At 41.5% G+C, this 22,222-nt stretch overlaps 1 protein-coding gene across 1 annotated transcript in view; it reads right to left on the bottom strand.

Annotated features, from left to right (window-relative positions):
* Positions 1–11,575: 11,575 nt before the first annotated feature.
* The window catches only part of DNER (delta/notch like EGF repeat containing), a 293,156-nt gene continuing 282,509 nt past the window's right edge, over positions 11,576–22,222 (bottom strand). Inside the window, exons 12-13 of the mRNA XM_087424736.1 lie at positions 18,717–18,963; positions 11,576–12,595 (exon numbers count right to left, since the gene is read on the bottom strand). Coding sequence (XP_087280862.1) covers positions 12,484–12,595; positions 18,717–18,963 — 359 coding nt within the window. The 3' untranslated portion in view covers positions 11,576–12,483. The remainder of the gene's footprint in view (positions 12,596–18,716; positions 18,964–22,222) is intronic.

Genomic DNA, 22,222 nt, shown 5'->3' with positions numbered 1-22,222 from the left:
TCACAAAGCAAACTTGAAAAGCTGTAAGGAAAGGGCTTACTGGCACATAACAGAGAATTAATAAATACTTGCTGAATGAATTAATGGTGAGTGGGTGGATTAATGGATGGATGGATGGATGGATAGATAAATGGATAGATGGATGGGTGGGTGGATGGATGGGTGGATGAATGGATGGATGAGTAGATGGGTGGATGGATGGATAGGTGAATGGACGAGTGGATGGATGGATGTATGTACGTATGGATGGATGGATGGATGGATGGATGGATGGATGGATGGATGGAAGGATGGATAAATGGAGGATGGATGGGTGGATGGTGATTATGAGCAGGAGCTCTGGTTCCATGTCTTAAAACTGGTTCCATGTCTTAAAACTGTGAGACCTTGGAAAGCTGTTTAAAATCTCTAGGACTGAGTTCCTCCACCTTAAAAATGGCAGTAATAGGGGCCGGCCCTGTGGCCTAGTGGTTAAGTTCATTGTGTTCCGCTTCAGCGGCCCAGGTTCAGTTCCCAGGCGCAGACCCACACCACTCAACAGAGGCCATGCTGTGGTGGTGACCCACATACAAAATAGAGGAAGACTGGCACAGATGTTAGCTCAGGGACAATCTTCCTCAGCAAAAAAAAAAAAAAACCCAAAGAAAGAAAATGGCAGTAATAAAAGTTCCTACCTCATTGGAATGTTGTGAGGATTAAAGGAGATAATTTGTACAAATCGATCAGCACTTTGATCATCTATTTTTATTAGAATCCTGAGTGCAAGTCATCATATTACAAAGAAAACCTGAATCACTCTAAATCATGAAAAAGCAAGACATTTACAGAACTCCATACTTTAGAATTAGTAGCACGTTGTTGGCTCCACACCCCCAGACCAATCATGAAACACCAGTGGGTCATGAGGAGGTATTTGAGAACACTACCTATACAGCACACAATGGGTGCTCATGAAGACTTGTAATATGAATGGGTGGAATGAATTGAATGAGTGAGCGAATGAATGAACAGATGAAAAAATGAAAAGGAATGAGAAATTGTCTAGTTCAATGGTTCTCAACCAGGAGTGATTTTGTGCCCCAAGGTATATTTGACAATATGTGGAGAACTTTTGGTTGTCACAACTAGGGGGTGCTACTGGCATCTAGCCAGCAGAGGTCAAGGATGCTGCCAAACATCCTACAACACACAGGACAGCCCCAGAACAAAGAATAACCCAGATCAAAATATGAATAGCACAGAGCTTGAGAAACCCTAGTCTAGTTCATTGGTTTTAAAATCCTGCTCCCCTATAGAATGTCTGTGTCTGTGCATGTGCGTGTGTGTGTGTTTTGGGGTGGGTCTGCCTAAAATTCAGCTTGATCTAAGGATCACTTTGTATGTTTATTACACCATTTTTGCCCTGAAGGGACATCTTACTGCAAGGAAGACCATGCTATAATGAGTTAAATTGAAATTCCCCACGGAAGCCACATTTCTGAAAGACTGCAAGAATTACTTAGCTCCAATATAAAGAAACCACAATATCAGAATTTCAAATTGTTCAGGGGCCTTTGACTTGGGAAAGCAGGAAATCGCCTTATTAAAAGATAATTTGGCCATGCAGTATTTTCCACATGGACTAGTTTAATAATAAAAGGATTTCAATTTCGTGAACATCTTCTTGAGCAATTTAGAGATTTTCAAATAAGCCAGCAGAAAGATGACAACAACTGGTTGTCTGTTGGTCTCCACTGCCACACAGCAGTCTGGGAATGTGTCTGTGGGTTAAATTTTAATCTTTGGATTAGAAAATTTTAATAACTAGCATGGATATTCGTCTGAGCAAAACCTACATTACAAAATCATGGAGCTGCTGATTTAATCCAGAAACTGAGGTTCATAAGGCGCTAACTGAATTTCATTTCTGCTTGAATCCCTGCATGGCCATCCTCCTTTACCAACACATGACCTCTGCTTTCTTCATGTCCTGGCACAAAACCACCCCGCCCTCCACCCCGGAAGTCTTCTGGTCCCTGCCCACCTTTCCATCTGCAATCTGCTCACTCTCCTTCTTGCACTTTTTAAAAAAATTATCTTATTGAAGTCATCTGGCTTATAACATTGTGTAAATTTCAGGTGTACATTATCATATTTCAGTTGCTGTACAGACTGCATCATGTTCACCACCAATAGTCTAGTTTCTTTTTTGGGTTTTTTCTTTTTGGTGAGGAAGATTGTCCCTGATCTAACATCTGCGCCCATCTTCCTCTGTTTTGTGTGTGGGACGCTGCCACAGCATGGCTTGATGAGCGGTGTGTAGGTCCACGCCTGGGATCTGAACCCGCGAACCCCAGGCCACCGAAGCAGAGAGCACAAACTTAACCACTACAGCACCGGGCCGGCCCCCAATAGTCTAGTTTTTATCCATCACCATACATATGTGCCCCTTTACCCCTTCTGCCTTCCCCCCACCCCCTTTCCCTCTGGTAACCACCAATCTGTTCTCCTTATCCTGTTTGTTCATCTTCCACATATGAGTGAAATCATATGGTATTTGCCTTTCTCTGTCTGACTTATTTTGCTTACCCTAAAACTCACAAGTTCCATCCATGTTGTCACAAAGGCACGATTTTGTCTTTTTTATGGCTGAGTAGTATTCTGTTGTACATATATACCATATCTTCTTTATCCATTCATCCATTGATGGGCACTTGGGTTGCTTCCTCTTGCACTTTTTTAGTGATCTTATTGTCGTTAGAACATTATTGACTTTGCAAAATTTATATACAGTAAAATGCACAGATCTTAAGTATATATTCTGATGATTTTCAGCAAATGTATACTCAAATCAAGATATAGACTATTTCCACTTCCCAGAAAAGTCCTTCTGGCCCATTTCCAGTCAATCCGCCCACCTTCTGCACCTAGAAGCAACCACTGTTTGGATTTATAGCACCATAAATTGGTTTTGCCTGATCTGGAATCTCACATAAACAGAATCACGCATTATGCCCTCCGCTGTGTCTGACTTTTTGGCTCAACATCTATGCCTGCAAGAGTCAGATGTGTTGCTGTATATTTCTCTACCTCTCGCCTTTTTATTTTTTAGTGGTTTTCTATTGTATTGGGAACTATTATGAATAAAGTTGTTATATACATTCTTGTACAAGACTTTTTTGTTTTTGATGAGGAAGATTTGCCCTGAGCTAACACCTTTGCCAATCTTCTTCCACTTTTGTCTGTGGGATGCCACCACAGCATGGCTTGATGAGCAGTGTGTTGGTCCGCACCTGGGATCTGAACCCGCCAACCCTGGGCTGCCGAAGTGGAGTGAGTGATCTTAACCTCTATGCAACCAGGCCGGCCCCAAGAATTTTCTTTAACACATGGTTTTGTTGCTCTTGGGAATTTACCTGGGAGTGAAATTGCTGGGTCATAGAGCACTGCCTATGTGTCCTGACCTTGCAGGTTGATGCTCCAGCCTGACTCAATACTTTTAGCTCCTCGACGTGTTCACTCTCACTCTTTGAGACTTCACATACCTTCTTCTCCCTTCACCTGGTGATTCCTACCATCCTTCAGATCTTGACTTAGATGTTACATATCAAGGAGCCTGTCCAGCAATGGCCTCATACATGCTGAATGTTCCGTTAAAGCCTGTTGGATAGATGGGTGAATTGAGGGATGGGGAGATGAAGAATCTTGGGAGGTTTAGCTATTCCAGTGGTTTTCAAACTGTCCTCTGTCGGACTTTTATGGCTCCTCCTATGCCCTCAGAGACCACTGGGTGGGGGGACAGCTGGGGCCAAAGGGGCTGGGGACCAGCGACCCTTGACCAGGTTCAATCAGATCATCTTTTTTATTTTAATCTGATTTACATATCACATTTCCACATAACATTTCATCAGAAGACAATATACATTAAAAAAACAACTTTTAGAATCGCTGATCTAGTCCTGGGTTCCCAAATTATATCCTCAGGGGCCAGGAAGGTGATCTAACTAAGTCAAGTAGGCAGGTGTTTTTGGATGTCAAACACACACAAATAGTCTTCACTTCTACAAGGAACTATGGTCTCTCATTTTCCTTGAAACACCCAGCTCACACATGTAATGCTCATTTACCTATTTTGATGGCATGGCTACAGAAAAACGTTGATCCACAAAGAGAAAATAAAGCAAAAACAAAACAAAAATAGCTGGGCAAATAAGATTATAAGTGGTAACTAACATTCATTTTTAGTGTAATGAGACAACAGGGACTGGTGGGGATTTCGCCCATCTATCTAAAAGGAACAGCTTCATTTCAGTTTCAGCCACTTGCTGCCATATAGTAATGGACAGTGTGACCACATCTTCTGCGTTGTCAAGATGAACCAGAAAATTGCTTCATGTGTGCATGAGAGGGTGAGAGAGAGATTCTAATTATCTTCAAATTTTGGTTTACACACACAGCATAGGACAAACAAAAATACATCTGTGGATCATATTTGGCCTGAAAATCAAGCCATAACCTCTGAAACTAGCCCAACTGCTCAATATCAAAAATGACAAAGCACAGTCCCAGAGAGGTGAAATGACTTGCCCAGCTCTGTCAGCTTGTTGGAGAAAGAGCTAAGATAAGAATTCTGGTTTGCAATCTCCCAGTCTAAGAATTCTACACCTTTCCCACCCACTCTAGTCACTCCTTTATCTACACATAGCTGTCAAGGACTTTGTGTGTGTGTGTGTGTGAGGAAGATTGGCCCTGAGCTAACATCTGTGCCAATCTTCCCCTATTTTTTGTACGTAGGACGCTGCCACAGCATGGCTTGATGAGCGGTGTGTAGGTCTGTGCCCGGGATCCAAACCTGCGAACCCTGGGCCGCCAAAGCAGAGCACATGAACCCAACCACTACGCCGCTGGGCCGGCCCCTGTAGAGGACATTTTTAATGGTCTCCTAGTACCACTATCTCCTCCTCCATCATAACTGCACTCCAATGTTGTTCCGGCGCTTCTCCCATCCCAGCCCTCACTGTATATCCTGTGTTCCCAAAGGCAATGATCCCTTTCCCAGCTCCAGGATAATCCCATGCCCTTCAACAGTGATTGGTTCAGGAATCAGGGCCTTTACTAGTGAGTGTATGGCATTTAGCTGGCCATAAGTGATAATTCCAAAGTGTGCTCATGACCCAATTTGGGCCAATGAGAGTTGAGTGGATGTGTGGGAGATTCTAGAGAAGAAATCCCCTCACTCCTAAGAGGGAAACTCTGAGTCAAGATGTCCTCTAGATGTCCTAGCATTCATTCCTGCAACAAATATTTCTTAAGCAGCTATTATGTGCTGAGCACTGTTGCAGACACTGGCAATACAAAACATGGAACTCAAGTCAGAGTAGGAAAAACAGAAAATAAACAATTGAAAAAGTAACTCAATGGCATGTCAGATGGTGCCAAGTATGCTGAAAAATAATAATGTAAGAGAAGAGGAAACAGGGTAAAGTAGAGATGGGGCGAGTGGGTACCCATTTATACAGGGCAGGCAGAGTATGTGAAGACAGAAACTGTCATGGCCATTCTGCCATCACAAGAGAAGCAGCCTGAGGATGAAGCCATCACACAGAGGAGGACAAGACCAAGGAAATTGTAAAAAATGGAGCCAGAACTTCTGGATCAAGCTCATCCTGAAGCCCACATTGCTTCTAGACTACCAGGTACAAGATTTCCTTATGGTTTAAGTCAGTGTATGTGTTGGGTTATCTGTTACATGCAGTCAGAGGCATCTCAACAGTTACATTAGATGAAATGACATGTGGAGAATTTAATTTTCTTGGGAGGTTTCACCAGAAAGTTCTTTCAAGAAAAAACCAGTATTTGGTTGGAAACATACTTGAGGTGCACTTGAGATAGAGGTGAATTCTTAAGGATCCTGAGGGTGAGAACAATTGCTTGGCACGAAACAAAAGAAGGGATGAGTTTTCTCATGAAGAAAATATTAGAAAAATTGCAATAGAGGGACTCTGTACAAAATACTTGGCCAGTACACCTCAAAATTGTCAAAGTCATCAAAAATAAGGAAAGTCTAAGCAATTGTCACAGCCAAATGTTACCTAAGAAGACCTGATGGTTAAATGCAATGTAGGAATCCTGAGACAGAAAAAGGACGTTAGGTAAAAAATAAGAAAATCTAAACAAATTATCGACTTCGGTTAATAACAATACATGAATAATGGTTCAATAATTGTTACATATGTGCTATCCTAATGTAAAATGTTAATAATGAGAAAAACTGGGTGTGGGTATATGGAAACTCTGTGTAATATTTCAAAACTTTCTTTTAAATCAAAATCTATTCTCAGATAAAAAGCTTATTAAAAATTAAAACACAGAGACAACCACTCTTAGCTTGCAGGCTGCACAAAAACAAGCTTTGGGAATATTTGGCCCTTGGGATATAGTTTACCAGCCCCTGCTCTAAATGAGGTACTTTCATTCCCATTTTGTAGCTGAAGAAACTGAGGTCGAAGAGTAATTCAAATCATGTCAGAGTTAATTGGAGCCTGTCATGAACAATTTCAAAGTCTGTGCCCTTTCTATTGTAGCATAATAAAACTCTTCATTCCCCTGCTCAAAACCATTTCATGACTCTCCATGGACTCTAAGAAAATTCTTGACTCCACAGGCTGATGACCCATGCTGTCCACACTGGGACTCTCACTGGCCTTTCTACCCTCCTCTTCCTCCCCTCCCCTATGACCCTTGACTCCAATCTCTCAAGACAATTACTGGTAACACAATCCATTCCATATTGCCATATGACTCTGGGTTATTAACACATATATAACACAACTCCAAAAGCTGTTGTGGTGTTTTTGGCTGCATGTGATAGAATACCCAAATAAAAATGGCTTAAACAATAAAGACATTTATCTAGACCAGCACTGTCCAGTAGAACTTTCTGTGATGATGAAAATGGTCTCTAATTGTGCTGTCCAATATGGTAGGCACACAGTACATGCAGCTTTTGAGCAGTTGAAATGTGGCCAGCGGAATTGAGGCGTTGAATTTTACTTTTATTAAACTCTAATTAATTAGTTTAAATTTAATTAGCCACATATGGCTAGTGGCTACCATACTGAACAGTGCAGAATTAACAAAAAATTCCTAAGCAGGCAGTTCTAGGTTGGTTTAAAAGCTCAATTTCAGACCTCTATCTTACACTACACAAAAATCAACTCAAAATGGATTAAATACTTTAACATAAGACCTGAAACTGTCAAAGTCCTAGAAGAAAACTTAGTAGGTAAGCTCCTTGACATCAGTCTTGGCAATGATTTTTTGGATTTGACTCCAAAAGCAAAGGCAACAAAAGGAAAAATAAACAAGTGCGACTACATCAAATTAAAAAGCTTATGCACAGCAAAGGAAACCATCAACAAAATGAAAAAGCAACCTAGGGAATGGGAGAAAACATATGCAAACCACATACCTGATAAGGGGTTAATATCCAAAATATACAAGGAACTCATATAACTCAATAGCAAAAAACCCAAATAACTCAATTTAAAAAACGGGCAAAGGACCTAAATAGACATTTTTCCAAAGAAGACATCACTAATTGTCAGGGAAATGCAAATCAAAACCACAATGAGACATCACTTCACATCTATTAGAAAGACTATTATTAAAAAGACAAGAGATAACAAGTGCTGGTGAGGATGCAGAGAAAAGGGAACACTTGTATGCTTTGGTGGGAATGCAAATTGGTGTAGCCACTATGGAAAACAGTGGAGGTTCCTCAAGAAATTAAAAATAGAATGACCATATGATCTAGCAATCCCACTTCTGGGTATATATCCAAAGGAAATGAAATCATTATCTCAGATATTTGTGCTCCCATGTTCATAGTAGCATTATTCACAATAGCCAAGGTATGGAAGCAATCTAAGTTTCCATCAATGGGTGAATGGATAAAGAAAACGTGGTATATATATATATATATAGAATGGAATATTATTCAACTGTGAGAAAGAAGGAAATTTTGCCACTTGTGACAACATGGAAGTACCCTGAGGGCATTACGCTAAGTGAAATAAGCCAGACAAAGACAAATACTGCATGATATCACTTATATGTGGAATCTAAAAAAAAAAATCAAACTCATAGAAACAGAGAGTACAAAAGTGGTTGCCAGAGGCTGGGGGGTGGGGGAGATAGGGAGAGGTTGGTAAAAAGTATAAACTTTCAGTTATAAGATGAATAAGGTCTGAAGATCTAATGTATAATAGGTGACAATAGTTGATAATGCTGTATCATATAATTGAAATTTGCTAAAAAAAAAAGTAGGACTTAAATGTTCTCACCAAAAAAAAGTGAATATGAATGTGTTAACTCAATGGGGTCAATCCTTTCACAATGCATTTGTGATGCAAATCATCTTGTTGTACACTTTAAACATCTTATGTTTATTTGTAAATTACACTTCAATAAAGCTGGAAAAAAATAAGATACTATTTTAAGAGCCCCTCACCACCAAAATGCAGCTCAGTTTCATCACTACGCACCAGCCTCTTTCCTTCTTTTTTCCGTCTGCCATCCTCAGCATCAGGCAAAGCTCCCCCTCACGGCAGAGAGAGGTTGCAGCTACTACAAAGCTCGGGTCCTTACAGGAAAGCACACACAGGCAGGAAGCAACGGGAAACAAGCTCAGGCTCAGTGCTCTCTCTTCTCGGGAGGAAAAGACTTTAGGAAGTCCCAGGAGATTTCCTTGAAGCCCCCACTGACCAACATAAGCCACGTGCTCACCCTGAAAGGAAAGGAAGCTATGGAAGCTGACATCTGGCCTTTTCACTTCCATAGTGAACTGGAAGAAGTAGAGAGAAATGGCTTTTGTGGAGGCAAATAACAGCGTCTGCCAGGGTTGTTGTGAGTGGTTACTTACAATGTTATAGTTATTTAATATATATCTTTCTTATGGTTTTTCTGTTTGTCTCTATAAGTAAACTGTAAAATCCTTTAAAGTAAAACATGTGACTTAAATTTATTTGTACTAAAAAGTGTTTTTTGTTTAACTTGACCTACAACGTCGTTTGAGGAAAAAACTAGTTCAGACTCCCAGCCACTCTTCAGTTCTTGGAGAAAATCATAGCCAGATCAAATTGTTCAAAAAATTATAGCCCCGTGAAATGAAGAAGCAGCAACCACTACAGCAGGGTCAGGGTTGGTGGTCCAAGGCTAGTGGAGGCAAGTCCGATTGTGCTAAGTGGAGACTTTGGTACATATGTCAAAGAAACCAGCTCTCCACTGTACGAACCACTTGGAAGTAACTTCTCTGTATGTGCTATTTCCTTGCAAAAATGAAAAGCTCTGAAAAAACTAAAGAATGAGCTGGACCAATTCTAGATGGCAGGGATCCTTGTTACATAGACTTGTCTTGTCCTGTGAAAACCCACATGTTAGAAGAAAGCTAATTCCATCTCCACTAAGTTATGAGACTATCACCAGTTCAACAAGTCCTGGGTGGTGGTTTCAAATGCCTTTTTGACAAATAGTGCAAAGTTACAACTTAACAAGATGGCGGAGCATTTGACACTCTCAGAGAAAGTGTGCTTAAGGAGGACTAGTAACTCATCCACTATCCACAATGCACTAACTGCAGATCACAGACATTAACCATCAAGGCAAGTTTATTAACCTACTTTGTGATACAGTCTGTATCTCAAATAAGAACAGAAGCAACAGCAGTAATAGCTAACATGTGCCGAATGCTTAACGTGCGCTGGAGGTGGGCTAAGTGATTTATACACATTCTGGCGTTTAATTCTCACCACGACCCTCCAAGGGGGGTATTATCATTATCTTCATTTCTCAAATTATAAAGCGCAGACCCAGAGAGCTACTTGCCCAAAGCTGTTAGTGAAAGGAAATGACTGAGGCAAGATTCCAATCCACCCTGCTGCAAGGAAGCTGCTGAATGGCGGCGTTCACCTTTCCTTCACTGTGTAATCACAGTGATCACTGTGTAATCCTATATTTATTTGTTTGATTGTTAGATGAAGATCTGGTTCAAAACAAGCTATGAACTCAGGAGCCAGGATCCTTTCGTGTGGCTCTGGTTGCTCACCACCTGCCTGACACAGAACACGTGCGCCATGAGATGTATTATTATTGAATGTCCAAATGAATAATTGAATGTCTTTGGTGTTGGCTCTCCCATGAGTCTGCCCACAACCTGAATTAGCAGGCTCCATTAATTTGCTTTAAGAAGACAACTTCTGTTTGATAAAAGACTGTTTAGTTTTCCAAACAAATCCTTTCAGGGGCATCACATATAATGAATTTTAGAATTTGGGAGATGGAAAGTTATTTGAGAGAGTGTGAGCAAAGCAGCTTCTAATTGGAGATCAATAGGCAACGGAAACATAGCTGTGCAGACATAGTGGGGGGTCAATAGGAAACAGAGGTCAATGCCCACCAGTGTTTCAGGGCCCTCTCCTGTCGATGGAGGTGTCTGTGGGCCACACAACCAAAAGTCTTCCACGGGAAGACAGAAATGAGCAAGTTGGTGTACATTCCCATGGATGCTCAACCAACCACGTTCACACTTTTTTCTTACTTTACTTCCAAACACTTAAGCAAACTAAAAATATTAACATATTGCACTGTATCATTTAATAATCAGAGCGTGGGTGTATTGCTATGTCATTTGTAGGATTAGGGACAGATGTTTTGAGGGAAGAGAGGCAAGGAAAAGCATCTGAAATAATTCTTTTTGTTTACAACCCTCCCTCGCACCTGGTTCTAGGGCTTCACTCGGCCTTACCAAACGTCCCCACGTAAAGACAAAATGAAATTTTAAAAAGTGACTGTGGAGGGGCCAGCCCCGTGGTGTAGTAGTTAAGGCCGGCATGCTCCGCTTCGGCAACCCGGGTTCGCAGGTTCAGATCTCGGGCGCAGACCTATACCACTCGTCGAGCCATGCTGTAGTGGTGACCCACATACAAAATAGAGGAAGATTAGCACAAATGTTAGCTCAGGCTTAATCTTCCTCAAGCAAAAAAAAAAAAAAAAAGAGGAAGACTGCCAACAGATGTTAGCACAAAGCAAATCTTCCTCACCAAAAAAAATGACTCTGGGACTTGGGTGCAGCATTTGGATGCAAAATGGAATAGAATACAGGGTGGCTCTAAGCTGCCTTCAAGTTTCTAAGGACCAAGTTGCTGTTTGCTAAGGCAATTTCATTTGACCTCCTCAGGATAGGTGCCCATCTAAAACATTTCTTGAGACCACAGATGCCCTGCATATTGTGCCTAAAAGCATTTTTGGATTTCAGGGTACCTCAGTATTCACATGTAATGCATTTCACTGGCAAATTTTGATTCAAAAGCTATGATGAGAATTTTTGTTATATTTTTTCCACCCTTCATGTTTACGAGAAAGTAGGGATGGTTCACTGACAAGCAGGAGGCCAGGAAGGCTCCCAGAAGGCTCCAGCAGCCATAGAAATATACTCCTTGGAATATTTAAAATGAAAAAAATGGGGATTATTCGTCTGACAATCAATATCAAACCCAAAATGTTTCATATAATTTTAAAAGAATGAGAGACAAGTGCATCCTTGACTTGGTAACATTTATTCAATGTTCTTTGAAATTAGCAAGAATCAGAAGAAGCACATATCAATCAAACACAGCCACAAAAATATCCTGGGTATAAATAAAAACGCACTATGAGAAATACTCACTACCGAAAGAACCAGTACTCGAGTACCTTTACTACCTCTTAGCAACAAACAACTCCAACAGAAATTTAATTTACTCACAGTATAAAAACCTTGACTTTTTAAGGAAAATATAGATTCAGTTCGATCATAATTTGTCTCCCTAGGCCCCTTCAATATGTATGTTTTCAAGGCCCAGTTTGACAACTGTTACGAAAAGGACAAAAACAAACTCAAAAGAATGTTTACGCAAGGTTCAACAGAACAGGGCAGAAATAAGTTACTTACCCATGCACAGAATAAGGCAAAGGTTAATTTCATTCGGGTTAGGAATAACAAATGTAACTAGTTTCTTTTTCACAAAACAAACATTTCAGACTTCTTTTTAAGTAACGGGTATACTGTATTATGTGTCATACTCTACATGTGTTTCCTAACTCTACTCAGAAAGCCAGCACTCACACATCAAAGAGAAACTTCTCCTCGTTTAGATTTATTCTGTAACAACCGCAGAAATTAATCTGGGTTTCGTGATAGTGTCTATCATGAAAACAGCACACGCTAGTCGAAGCGTACAGTTTAGAGAGCTGAGAGTACATTAAAACGTAGTCTACGGATTTCACAAATTCCATTTTTAAAATATTTTTTTTCCAAACTAAAAGCTGCAGAAAATTAGTTCTTAAATATTCTACCGAAAACTCTCGAGCAGCTAACATTTTAAATTTCTTAAGCCTTTTATTTTCTTAAAAATATTTCAATGAGTGGAATATCCCATCTTTTTGAAAAATAATCCAAAAAAAAGATTACAAATCTTTTGTTTTAATCAGTGTGACCAAGGGTTTGTCGTCAGGGCTGTAATCCTCATAGGCGATAGGGGTCACGTCATACATCGCAGGCCGGGATTTCTTTCCAAACCTGAAATCACAGGGAGACAGGACTCTGGTTAGATAGATATTAGATATCAAGTCCTATTAAAGGCAAATGGTGAAAATAACTTACATGCAACAATCAAATGCAACCATAAAATACTCTCAAAAATATCTTCCCTATCAAGTACAGAAATTTAAGACTTCCTGATATTAACATTGAATGAGGATAAATATTAGTCTTCCGTGCAGGATGCAAAAAATGGATTTCACAAAGCGTAGAGTTAAAATTAATGTCGAAGCTCATAGGTTAAATCCTGGCAAAGCAGTCAGGCATGATGGCTCTGCAATAGGTTTTAAGGAAACGTGTATCGATTTGTCTTTTTCTTCTGAGACTCATAACTATTTGGAGATGCAAGTTTATTTTACATCCACTCTAGTGACTGGAATACAGAATGCCAGGGTGGTCCTCCCTGGACTGTGAATAGACAGGCTCTCCTGTGGGACTTTCAGGAGGGCTGTGAAGGCTCAGAGGTCATCTGAGGTCCCAACATGAGGAAAACGGCAGAGGGAGAACGGACTTCAAATTAGGAGGTATTTGTCTACAAACGGCCAGCAGACACCATTCGATCCCACCCACCTATGACTCCCCAATCCCCACGTACACACAAGCCATTGTTTGTTCTCTGAGCGCAAAGCCATTGTCCCAACAGATTTGTATATATCAAAATCCCCTTGACAGCAGGACTGACGCCCAGAAGCCAGGGGTGTCAAAATCCAATTTCAAGACTTCCTGACAAACCAGTGTTAAGATGGCGATTATTAAAATAAAGCCACTTCTGGGTGGTCTCTTCCCATTTAGGACTTCACCTTCCCTAAACCCCCCGAGTACAATATGATTTAAACAATCTTCCACACTAACCCACCACCCCTCCTCCCTTTTTATTGACAACACTTTTTAACTGTTCCAAGTCCAACAGGGTTCATTAAAAAAGAAATTTTAAAAGGTTGCTAGGATGGGCCCCCTAGGACCTCAAAGGGCTTGTTTCTAGGACCTACAGCCCATCTCCTCTCCTTTCCTATTTCTTCCTTTCATATCTTGTAAAGTCTGTCTTCTCACATACAGAGATGAGAAGTAGAATCGAGAGGGAAATGAGAAAACATTGCATTCTTCATAAGATCTTTCACTTTTAAACATTCATCCATCTTGGATTCCAATTCACTCAAGATTTACTGGCCTTCAGGAGCACAAAGGCACAAACCATGCCAGATGGGCAACAGGCGAACCGTAGAGATGAAGAGCTAAACCATTCTGCCACCAAGAAACCCACAGCTACTACTGCAATACTAAAAAGCCTTCAATAAAATCATGGAGGTGTGGGATTGTGCATGCATAAATGCAGTGGGACCCCAGCCTGTGGTCTGTTCATCTAAATTGAGTGAGGCCTGTAATCTGAGGAGAGGAAAAGGCACAACGGTGTAAAAGCCAACAGGATCTGACACTTTCTCCCAAGTTTGAAACTTTCAGAGGCTACCTTAAGGCGGGAATATGTCAACAATCTATTTCCCATAATATAGCTAGGTGCACTGGTAACAATATGCCACTAATAACATTAATTTTAAAAATTGGGCAATCCCAGTGAAAGCTCTCCATGTCCTAACATAGTATCCATGAGATGGTTTCCTGTGGAAACTTTGACAGGAGGGTCAGCAAATCATAATCAATTGGTTGGCTGAGAAAAAAAAAATCCAAGCAACTTAATAGGTTGAATATATGTTTAAAATACTCATTTTATTTTTTGTATGATTTCATAGTTTGAAGAAGAATCTGTTTCCTCAAAATCTAGAAAGTTAAATGCCTCCCTGTTATGCAGTCCATCGACAAGCCATAGATCAAACAACTGTAATCTTAAATCGTTGACATGGAACTGAACATTGACAAGGCGGGTTTGAGGATGAGTGTTTCAGATCCACTGAGTATAACAAGCCATGGGCTGAAACCACTCAAGAGCGGCCACATGCCCACCATATATGTGCACAGTAAACTGGAGAACAAGAAGCATCACTTCGTGGATAGACTGGTAACTCAGCTGTGTGCACAGTGCTAATAGGATCAATTCCAAACCAGTATGGATCACAAAGTATAAAGCTAGTTCCAAGGGTAACCTGGTTAAAGTAGGACTAACACTGCTAGCACTACCTTGGAGCTGGAATTCTGGCACTATGACTTAACTAGCTGCTGAGAAGCCTGTCCAAATTCCTTAGGTGAGGCAGAATTCTCTACTCAAAGTACAACATCTACCCTATGGAAGCTAAAATGGTTTGAAACAAACACAATAAAATAAAACACACCTATCACAGTGGCAAGCTCACACTTAATGAAAAATGAATGTGCATTCATACTTATATTTGCAATACTAATAGTTGTTTATATTTCCTTTGTTTCCCAGAATTGGATTCATGTTAAGAAATAAGCTAACACCTATAGAAATCCATTTTAAACTCTCAGGCACTAAACCAGATATGGCAGGAGTTTTTATACAATGGTTCTTTTTTTTAAATAACACACTGTTTTTATTTATCATAAAGGTACATTGTAATTGCAAAAAAAAAATTGGAAGCTAGAGAAAATTATAATGTAGACCGGGGGTTAGCAAACTACAGCCCGCAGGCCAATTATGGTCTGTTGCCTATTTTTTAAATAAAGTTTTATTGGAACACAGTTGTGCCCATTCATAATGCCTCTTCTGTTTGCACACAACAAAGGCAGAGTTGAGTAGTCACAGAGACCCAGAGACTATGGCCGGCAAAGTCTAAAATATGTTGCAGGCCCTTGATGAAGACTGTAAGAATCACTCATAGCGAAGGATTTAGTATAGTGTCTAGCCATGTTAACCATCTTAGAAGCACTAACAGAAGTTGTGGCAGTGGTAGCATCAACATTACTGACATCTCAACCATCGTATTTGGTGACGTCTTTTTTTTTTTTTTTGTGAGGAAGATCAGCCCTGAGCTAACATCCATGCTAATCCTCCTCTTTTTGCTGAGGAAGACGGGCTCTGAGCTAACATCTATTGCCAATCCTCCTCCTCTTTTTTTCCCCAAAGCCCGAGTAGATAGTTGTATGTCATAGCTGCACATCCTTCTAGTTGCTGTACGTGGGATGCAGCCTCAGCACGGCCGGAGAAGCGGTGCGTCAGTGCGCACCCGGGATCCGCACCCAGGCCACCAGTAGCGAAGCGCACACACTTAACCACTAAGCCACGGGGCCGGCCCCCTGACAAGTCTTGTATACCTTATTTCACTAAAGAAACAAAAGATACTGTAACCAGTTATGAGGCAGATCAAAGAGTGCACATTCCTCTAGTTCACATTCCCCTGGACGTCAACAGCTAAAACTATACCGCAGAGAATGTCGGGTGGACCAGACCTTAAGAAAGACCCAAATCGGGAGAGGCTCTTAGAAAAAGTGACTATGCCTTTTCTCAGCTCTGCTTTTTTGGTTTTCTGGGATCAGGCACACATAGCTGGTAGCACAGCGAGCAACTGGCAACCGAGATGTGACCTCAGCTACAGAACCTGGAGAGTCGTGGCTTCGCTCCCACTGATCAGTTGCAAACTCTCTCCAGCCTGAGTGTAAGCGAAGCAGCCATGAAATAGATGGCTCTTAGGACAGGAGAGAGAGGGGGCTCCTTCTCAACCCAGCACCAGCACCGCTGATTGCTAACATCAGAATCACTCGAGACTGCCTCAGTCACTCATGAATTCACGGATGACCCACTCAGTATTCGTCCTGCATGGCCACTGGGCTGTAGTTGTTCTGATCCAAGGTCACCTCCAGGCTAGCAGCACGGAGACAAGCCATGAAATGGACATTAGCTTTAGGCCACTGCTGAAAACTAGGAAGAAGGTAATATCAAAAGGGTTAATTTCTGTCAGTGCCTTTCTAGGGTTTCCAGGAAAAGGGAGCAGAGAGAGCCAAACAGCCAGAGACTCAGCCAGGGCCTCTAGAGAGCTGTACTGTAGAGACGAGAGGTCACAGCCCAATAAACGTTTAGAAGGGAATGTTCCCAGATATTTGGAAAGGTACTGTATTAACTTCAATGGTTTTATCTGTAGGCACTGGTGCATGTAGAGGCTTGTTGGTGAGGAATTCTGCAGTAAATATTTTTGATAAAAATCGGCACCAAATAAGAAACAGGTTTGTAAATGCTTTCAAGTTTATTCTTTCCTTCCAAGAGAATTAAGCTAAATATCTTCCCAGTGGGCTATATAAGCAGGAAGCTCAGAATAATCTATCTTAAACTATTCTGGGGCTGAAATAAAACACTCTTCCTCTTGAACGCAAGAGAGCCCTCTGGGGGTGGAGGGAATCTGATTCCTTGGGTCTCCCAATACAGCCCTCTATAAAGCCAAAGATTCTGCTCCTTCCTGATGAACTAGGCCCCTCCAGGAATGGGGAGGAGAGAGAAGACTCTTGAACAACAAAGGAACTCATCTATTCGCCTCGCTTTTTTACATCCTCTACCTCTCATCCAATGATTGGATGATTTGCATCCAATGCAAATACTCCTGCAGGCTGGTACCACCTACTAAGCTAGTGCCCTGGGGTGAATCCACCTCTCAGGCAGCTCAAGATATCCTATGCCAACCCCTAACCAAGATCATCCACTCGTTTCAGACCTCAAATCTTAGTAAGGTCTACTATGTGCCAGGACCCACTGGAGATATAGTAATAAAACCATTTCCTGTTATGTCCAGGCTAGTGGAGGAAAGAGTCAAATAAACAAGTCAGGTGAGATTGGCAGGGATTGGTTTCAGGGCTTCCTGGAAGCTGTGTTGCTGAGCTGACTCTTAAAGGAAGGAGCCAATGATGAGCAGCTGTGTAGAACCTGACCTGGAAGCGAGTTGAACTCTCTTTTCTCTCTCATAGTAATAGAAGTAAGGCTGGTGCAGCTCCCACAAAAAAGTTACTCTTCCCCCACCTAGGCACTGGAGCAGATGCTCTATATTTCCAAATTTCTCTCTCCCGCTGGCTCCTCTCCCAGGAAGGCAGATTCCGGTGTTTGCTTCCATTGGAGTGGCAAGATCACTGTAAGATCTGAGTCTTGGGCTTGGGGGTTTCCTTTTGAAGAAAGCAAACTTCCTGAACCTCTGAGCTTCTATGCCATTCAGACAGAATTGGATCTGCTTGTATCTTGATCAACATCAACATACAACATCCCAACAAAGATTATGCAGCTAATAGTTCCCTTCAGCCCCAATCTTAAGACACCAAGCTCAGCCCACTTCTTACTACAGTGCACTGGCTTTCTGCATGGTGTGCTTTGGATTGTTCTACCAACTAAAAGAAACAATGGTGTTCTTTAATGCACAACATCGCTATTATTTTTGTAGTAAATATTCTTTGCAAAAGCCAACAAAATGTTAGGTTAAATTATTTTTTTTTCAGTGTTATAATAGATTTGGAGAAGTAAATATGGTGTTATCTGTTTATACGATCCTTTAATATTTGTAATTTAATTTGATTGTCGTAACTCCCTAAAGAGGTAGTTATCCCTTTTGACAGTTTAGGGAATTGTTTTTGTGGAAGGTTAAAGGATCTGTCTGAAATAGAGTCAAGTAATGGAGTAGCTGGACTCAGTGCCATACCTCAGACACCCCAACTCACCCTCTTTCTATGATACCATGCTAACTCCTGTCTCTCCAGGAGTCTCTTCTCCACAAAAGGACATTGTTTTATATAATATGAACTCTTACAGTAGAATGATAGCTGTTTGTAAGTCTTTAAGTAGGCGCTTAAAACAAATGGAATCATTTATATCCATGCTGACTGTTGCAAGAACATAGCCAAAGACAGTCCAAAAAAGGAATTATCAAAAATGTTTCATATACAGTGATTAAGAACAGGTTTTTATCGCACAGATAAGCACAAATTAAATGAACGAATGCATTCAATGAAAACAGTGAGCTAGCAGGAAATTCAAGGGAGTTTGCTTATAAAGAGGCCTGATTATCTGCCCCTCAGTACTACCTTGAATCTGTCTTTGATTTTCTGAAACTCTCTTTGCAGATGTGAAGTCTTGTTTATAATATAACCCTGGTACCAAGAATGCACATGTGAAAGCAGCATCTCCTTTCCTCCCCCTCCTCCCCCTCCAGCAACCCACCTGGCATGCCGGATGGAAGCGATAGCGTTGCTGAACTCGCTGTCGATGCTGCGGCAGTTGTAGAACTCCTCATAGGCCGGCCTGGAAGAGCCCTGGTACTCGATGCGGCTGATGCGGCAAATCCCCACAATCAGAATGATCAGCATCAGGATGAAGGCGACACAGAGGGCCCCAATGATGATGTACAGGGAGTGCCGGGGCATGTTGGTGAGACTCTCCGCCATGTGCCCGGACTTCCACTGGAGGTCTGAAGGCGAAAATAAGCAAATGGCTGGATGTGAGCTGTGCCCTTTTGAATGGGAAGGTCTTTCCTGTCCTTGCATCAGTGACTTAAAATACAAGGGCCATCCAAACTGGGAACAATTATTTTCAATGGGTAATCCAGACCAAGGGCTAATATCCTTAATACATGAACACCTCTTACAAATCATTAAGAAAAAACAGGAACACACCATAGAGAAATGAGCACAAAATATAAAAAGAAATTCACCAAAGGAATACAAGTAGAAAATTGTTTAGCTTCATGATTATTTTTAAAAAATGCAATTCCTCTATAAGTTCCCAAATATTATACAAAAACTGTGATAACCATAGTTGACAAGGGTACAGAAATGAGGACTGTGTAAATTGATACACAACTCTGTGTGGACTAAATGGCATATCCTTTGATTCAGAAATTCCAATTTTTAGAATTTATGCTGGAGAAATGTTAAATTATCAACTATTACACATTTAGAAAAAGGTTGCAAAAATAAGCACAGACACCCATGTACTCACCACTCAAAGTTAATAAATGTTCATATTTGACAATTTTTGCTTTAGAATTCTTTTCAGGTTTTTTTAAAGAAATAAAATGCTACAGATATAGCTAGAGTCCCTCACTGCTATATTCTCTCTCCATCCCACCAATAGACAATACAATTTATAAAAGTGAAAAAAAAAAGGGAAACAACCTAAATATTCAACTCTTAGTGAAACAGGGAGGCATTCATCAAATAGCAAAAGAATAAAAGAAGGTTGGTTACCAAACAGAACCTAGCTGTATAATCACATGTGAGCTTAAGATGTTGATCTGCACACTGAGAAGCTCAGAGGGATAGTGACAATAATGAGGAACATTTGTTTTCTTACTATGCTAAGCTTTTGGAAAACATCTCATTTAATCATCACAACCACCAGAAGATATATTATTCTCTCTCCCCACTTTATAGATGAGACTAGGAAACTGACGTCACTTCCTGGGTCAATGTGTCAAATGTAAGTCTAGACCCAAGTTCTTAGCATCTGCCTTGCACAGCAACGCACTAGCAACAGTGATCTCTGGAAGGCAGGATTACACTGACTTTTACGTCTTTCTTTACACTTCTCAGTCTTTTCAAGCTTTTTAAAAGAGAATAATGTATTCCTTTTATAATAATTTAAAAAATAAGCAATAAGTTATTTGAAGAAAACACCCAGGGGATTATCTTAAAGCACAACTAGTAGAAGGAGTGTGGGCTTTGGGATCACACCAACTTTGTTTTCAATTCCAGCTGTTACGTTTACTTGACCTCCCTAGGCCTCAGTTTCTTCACTTGTAGGAAGAAAATAGCAATGTATATCCTATGGGCTTGCTGGGAGCATAAGTCAGAAAACATGTAAAGAAAAGTGAGAAAGTCCACTGCCCAGCACGTGGTGGGTGGTCCCTAAGGAGGGGCAGCTGCAGTGGTGGAGGAGGGAAGGATCAAGAGAAGGATGCTGTCCTCTGAGGCACGTGCTCTGAGCTGAGGATTATCGGGCATTCTCCTGTGCTGTTCCAAAAAGCACCAGCTTGTATGAGCAAGAAGAAACGGAAGGATGGGACATCAACTCTGCGTCTGGCATAGGTCAAGAGCGTCAAATTATGTCTTGTTTATAGGCCTGCACACAAACGGAATCATCTGGACAATGTGACCAGGATTTGAAAGGAAGCTGTGAAAATTAAAAAACGGCTAGGTAAGACCAAAGAGAAGCTAAACTTGTGTGGAAAAGAGGATGCCTTCTCTACCTTACTTACAACACCACCACCACCTCCATGCCATCACTTCTACGTTAGGACTCTGGGGGCCTGGAAATGGGGTTCAGGGGTGGGCAGGAATGGATCTGTCTTCCTGTGAAATCCTCAGAACTCTTCTCACTGGTCCATTTTATTTTTTATTTTTTATTTTTTTGTGAGGAAGATCGGCCCTGAGCTAACATCTGCCAAGCCTCCTCTTTTTTTGCTGAGGAAGACTGGCCCTGAGCTAACATCCATGCCCACCTTCCTCCACTTTATATGGGACGCCGCCACAGCATGGCTTGCCAAGCGGTGCGTTGGTGCGCACCCGGGATCCGAACCGGCAAACCCTGGGCTGCCGCAGCGGAGCGCGCACTTAACCGCTTGCACCACCAGGCCGGCCCCTCACTGGTCCATTTTAAGTGAGAGTATCTGTGACCTCTGGGTACTCATATCCTCATCTTAGCGACATCTTTAGTGAACATGGAATCCGAGAATCAGTATTCTTTATCAGTTACAATCTGCAGCAGAGCACAGGTAAACATCCCAAGAAGGATCCAAACGCGCAGACCCCTTTCCTAGAAGCCTAATGGAAAAAGAACCATGCCCTGAGCCTGGACGGTGCCTGAGAATTTGAGACGAATGGGACGAATGAAGTGAGTTCTGAGTCTGCATCCACATCTTTGACTCCTGAGTGTTTCACCAAGGCCCTGGAGGTCTGGTTTTGCCATTCCAGCCTGCCTGCCTGAGCTCACAAAGCTGGCAGAGCATTAAGACTGACCATTAGTGCGTTCACTGCTGCGTCTGAGCCAACTCACATACAGGCAGATGGACCGACATATAAATCACTGCAAATAAACGGTCGGGATGGAAGGGAGAAGGCGTTTTGTGAAACTAGAACCAAGACTCAATCCCCAAATCAACAGCCATTTCACTTGGCAATACCTGATGCACACTGAGACAGACAACTCATTTTTCTGGCAGAAAGAGAAGCGTGACTCACTCGATTTCCAAGTATTTCGACATTCTCTGAAAAATTCAGTTGTAGGCTGGAGTCCAAGGCTCACAGAGTATATGCTATAACATCCATTTAGCATCAACACGAGGCCAGCCAGTACTGTTTCTACTCCAACTTAGCAGAGTGCTCAGATCTGATGGCTATGGCAGGGCCACATGAGTTCTTGATGAGTTCTTCTGGTCGACGCACAACTTCATGTAAATAGCTTACACATCGTCTCAATTGTGTTATGCAGCAAGTGTACAACCACACAGTCACTACAGTGGAAAGACAACTGCACTGGGGTACACACTCAGCACAGTGTCCCAGGCCTGATAAGCTGCCCAAATTGCTTGCATTTCTGACCATCTGCTCCATTTCCCAAAACTCTGCATTCCAAGCTGTTTAGACTTTTGGGAAAACTTTCTCAAAATTTCTCCTAAAACCTCTGCTTCCCTCCTGTCCCCGCCCTCGCCCTTTGCTTTTTCCACCTTA

Source organism: Ceratotherium simum, chromosome 37 (assembly GCF_057802395.1).
Source record: "Ceratotherium simum simum isolate JZ-2026a chromosome 37, ASM5780239v1, whole genome shotgun sequence".
Classification (NCBI taxonomy): Eukaryota; Metazoa; Chordata; class Mammalia; order Perissodactyla; family Rhinocerotidae; genus Ceratotherium; species Ceratotherium simum.
This window is presented reverse-complemented; position numbering and strand designations above follow the sequence as displayed.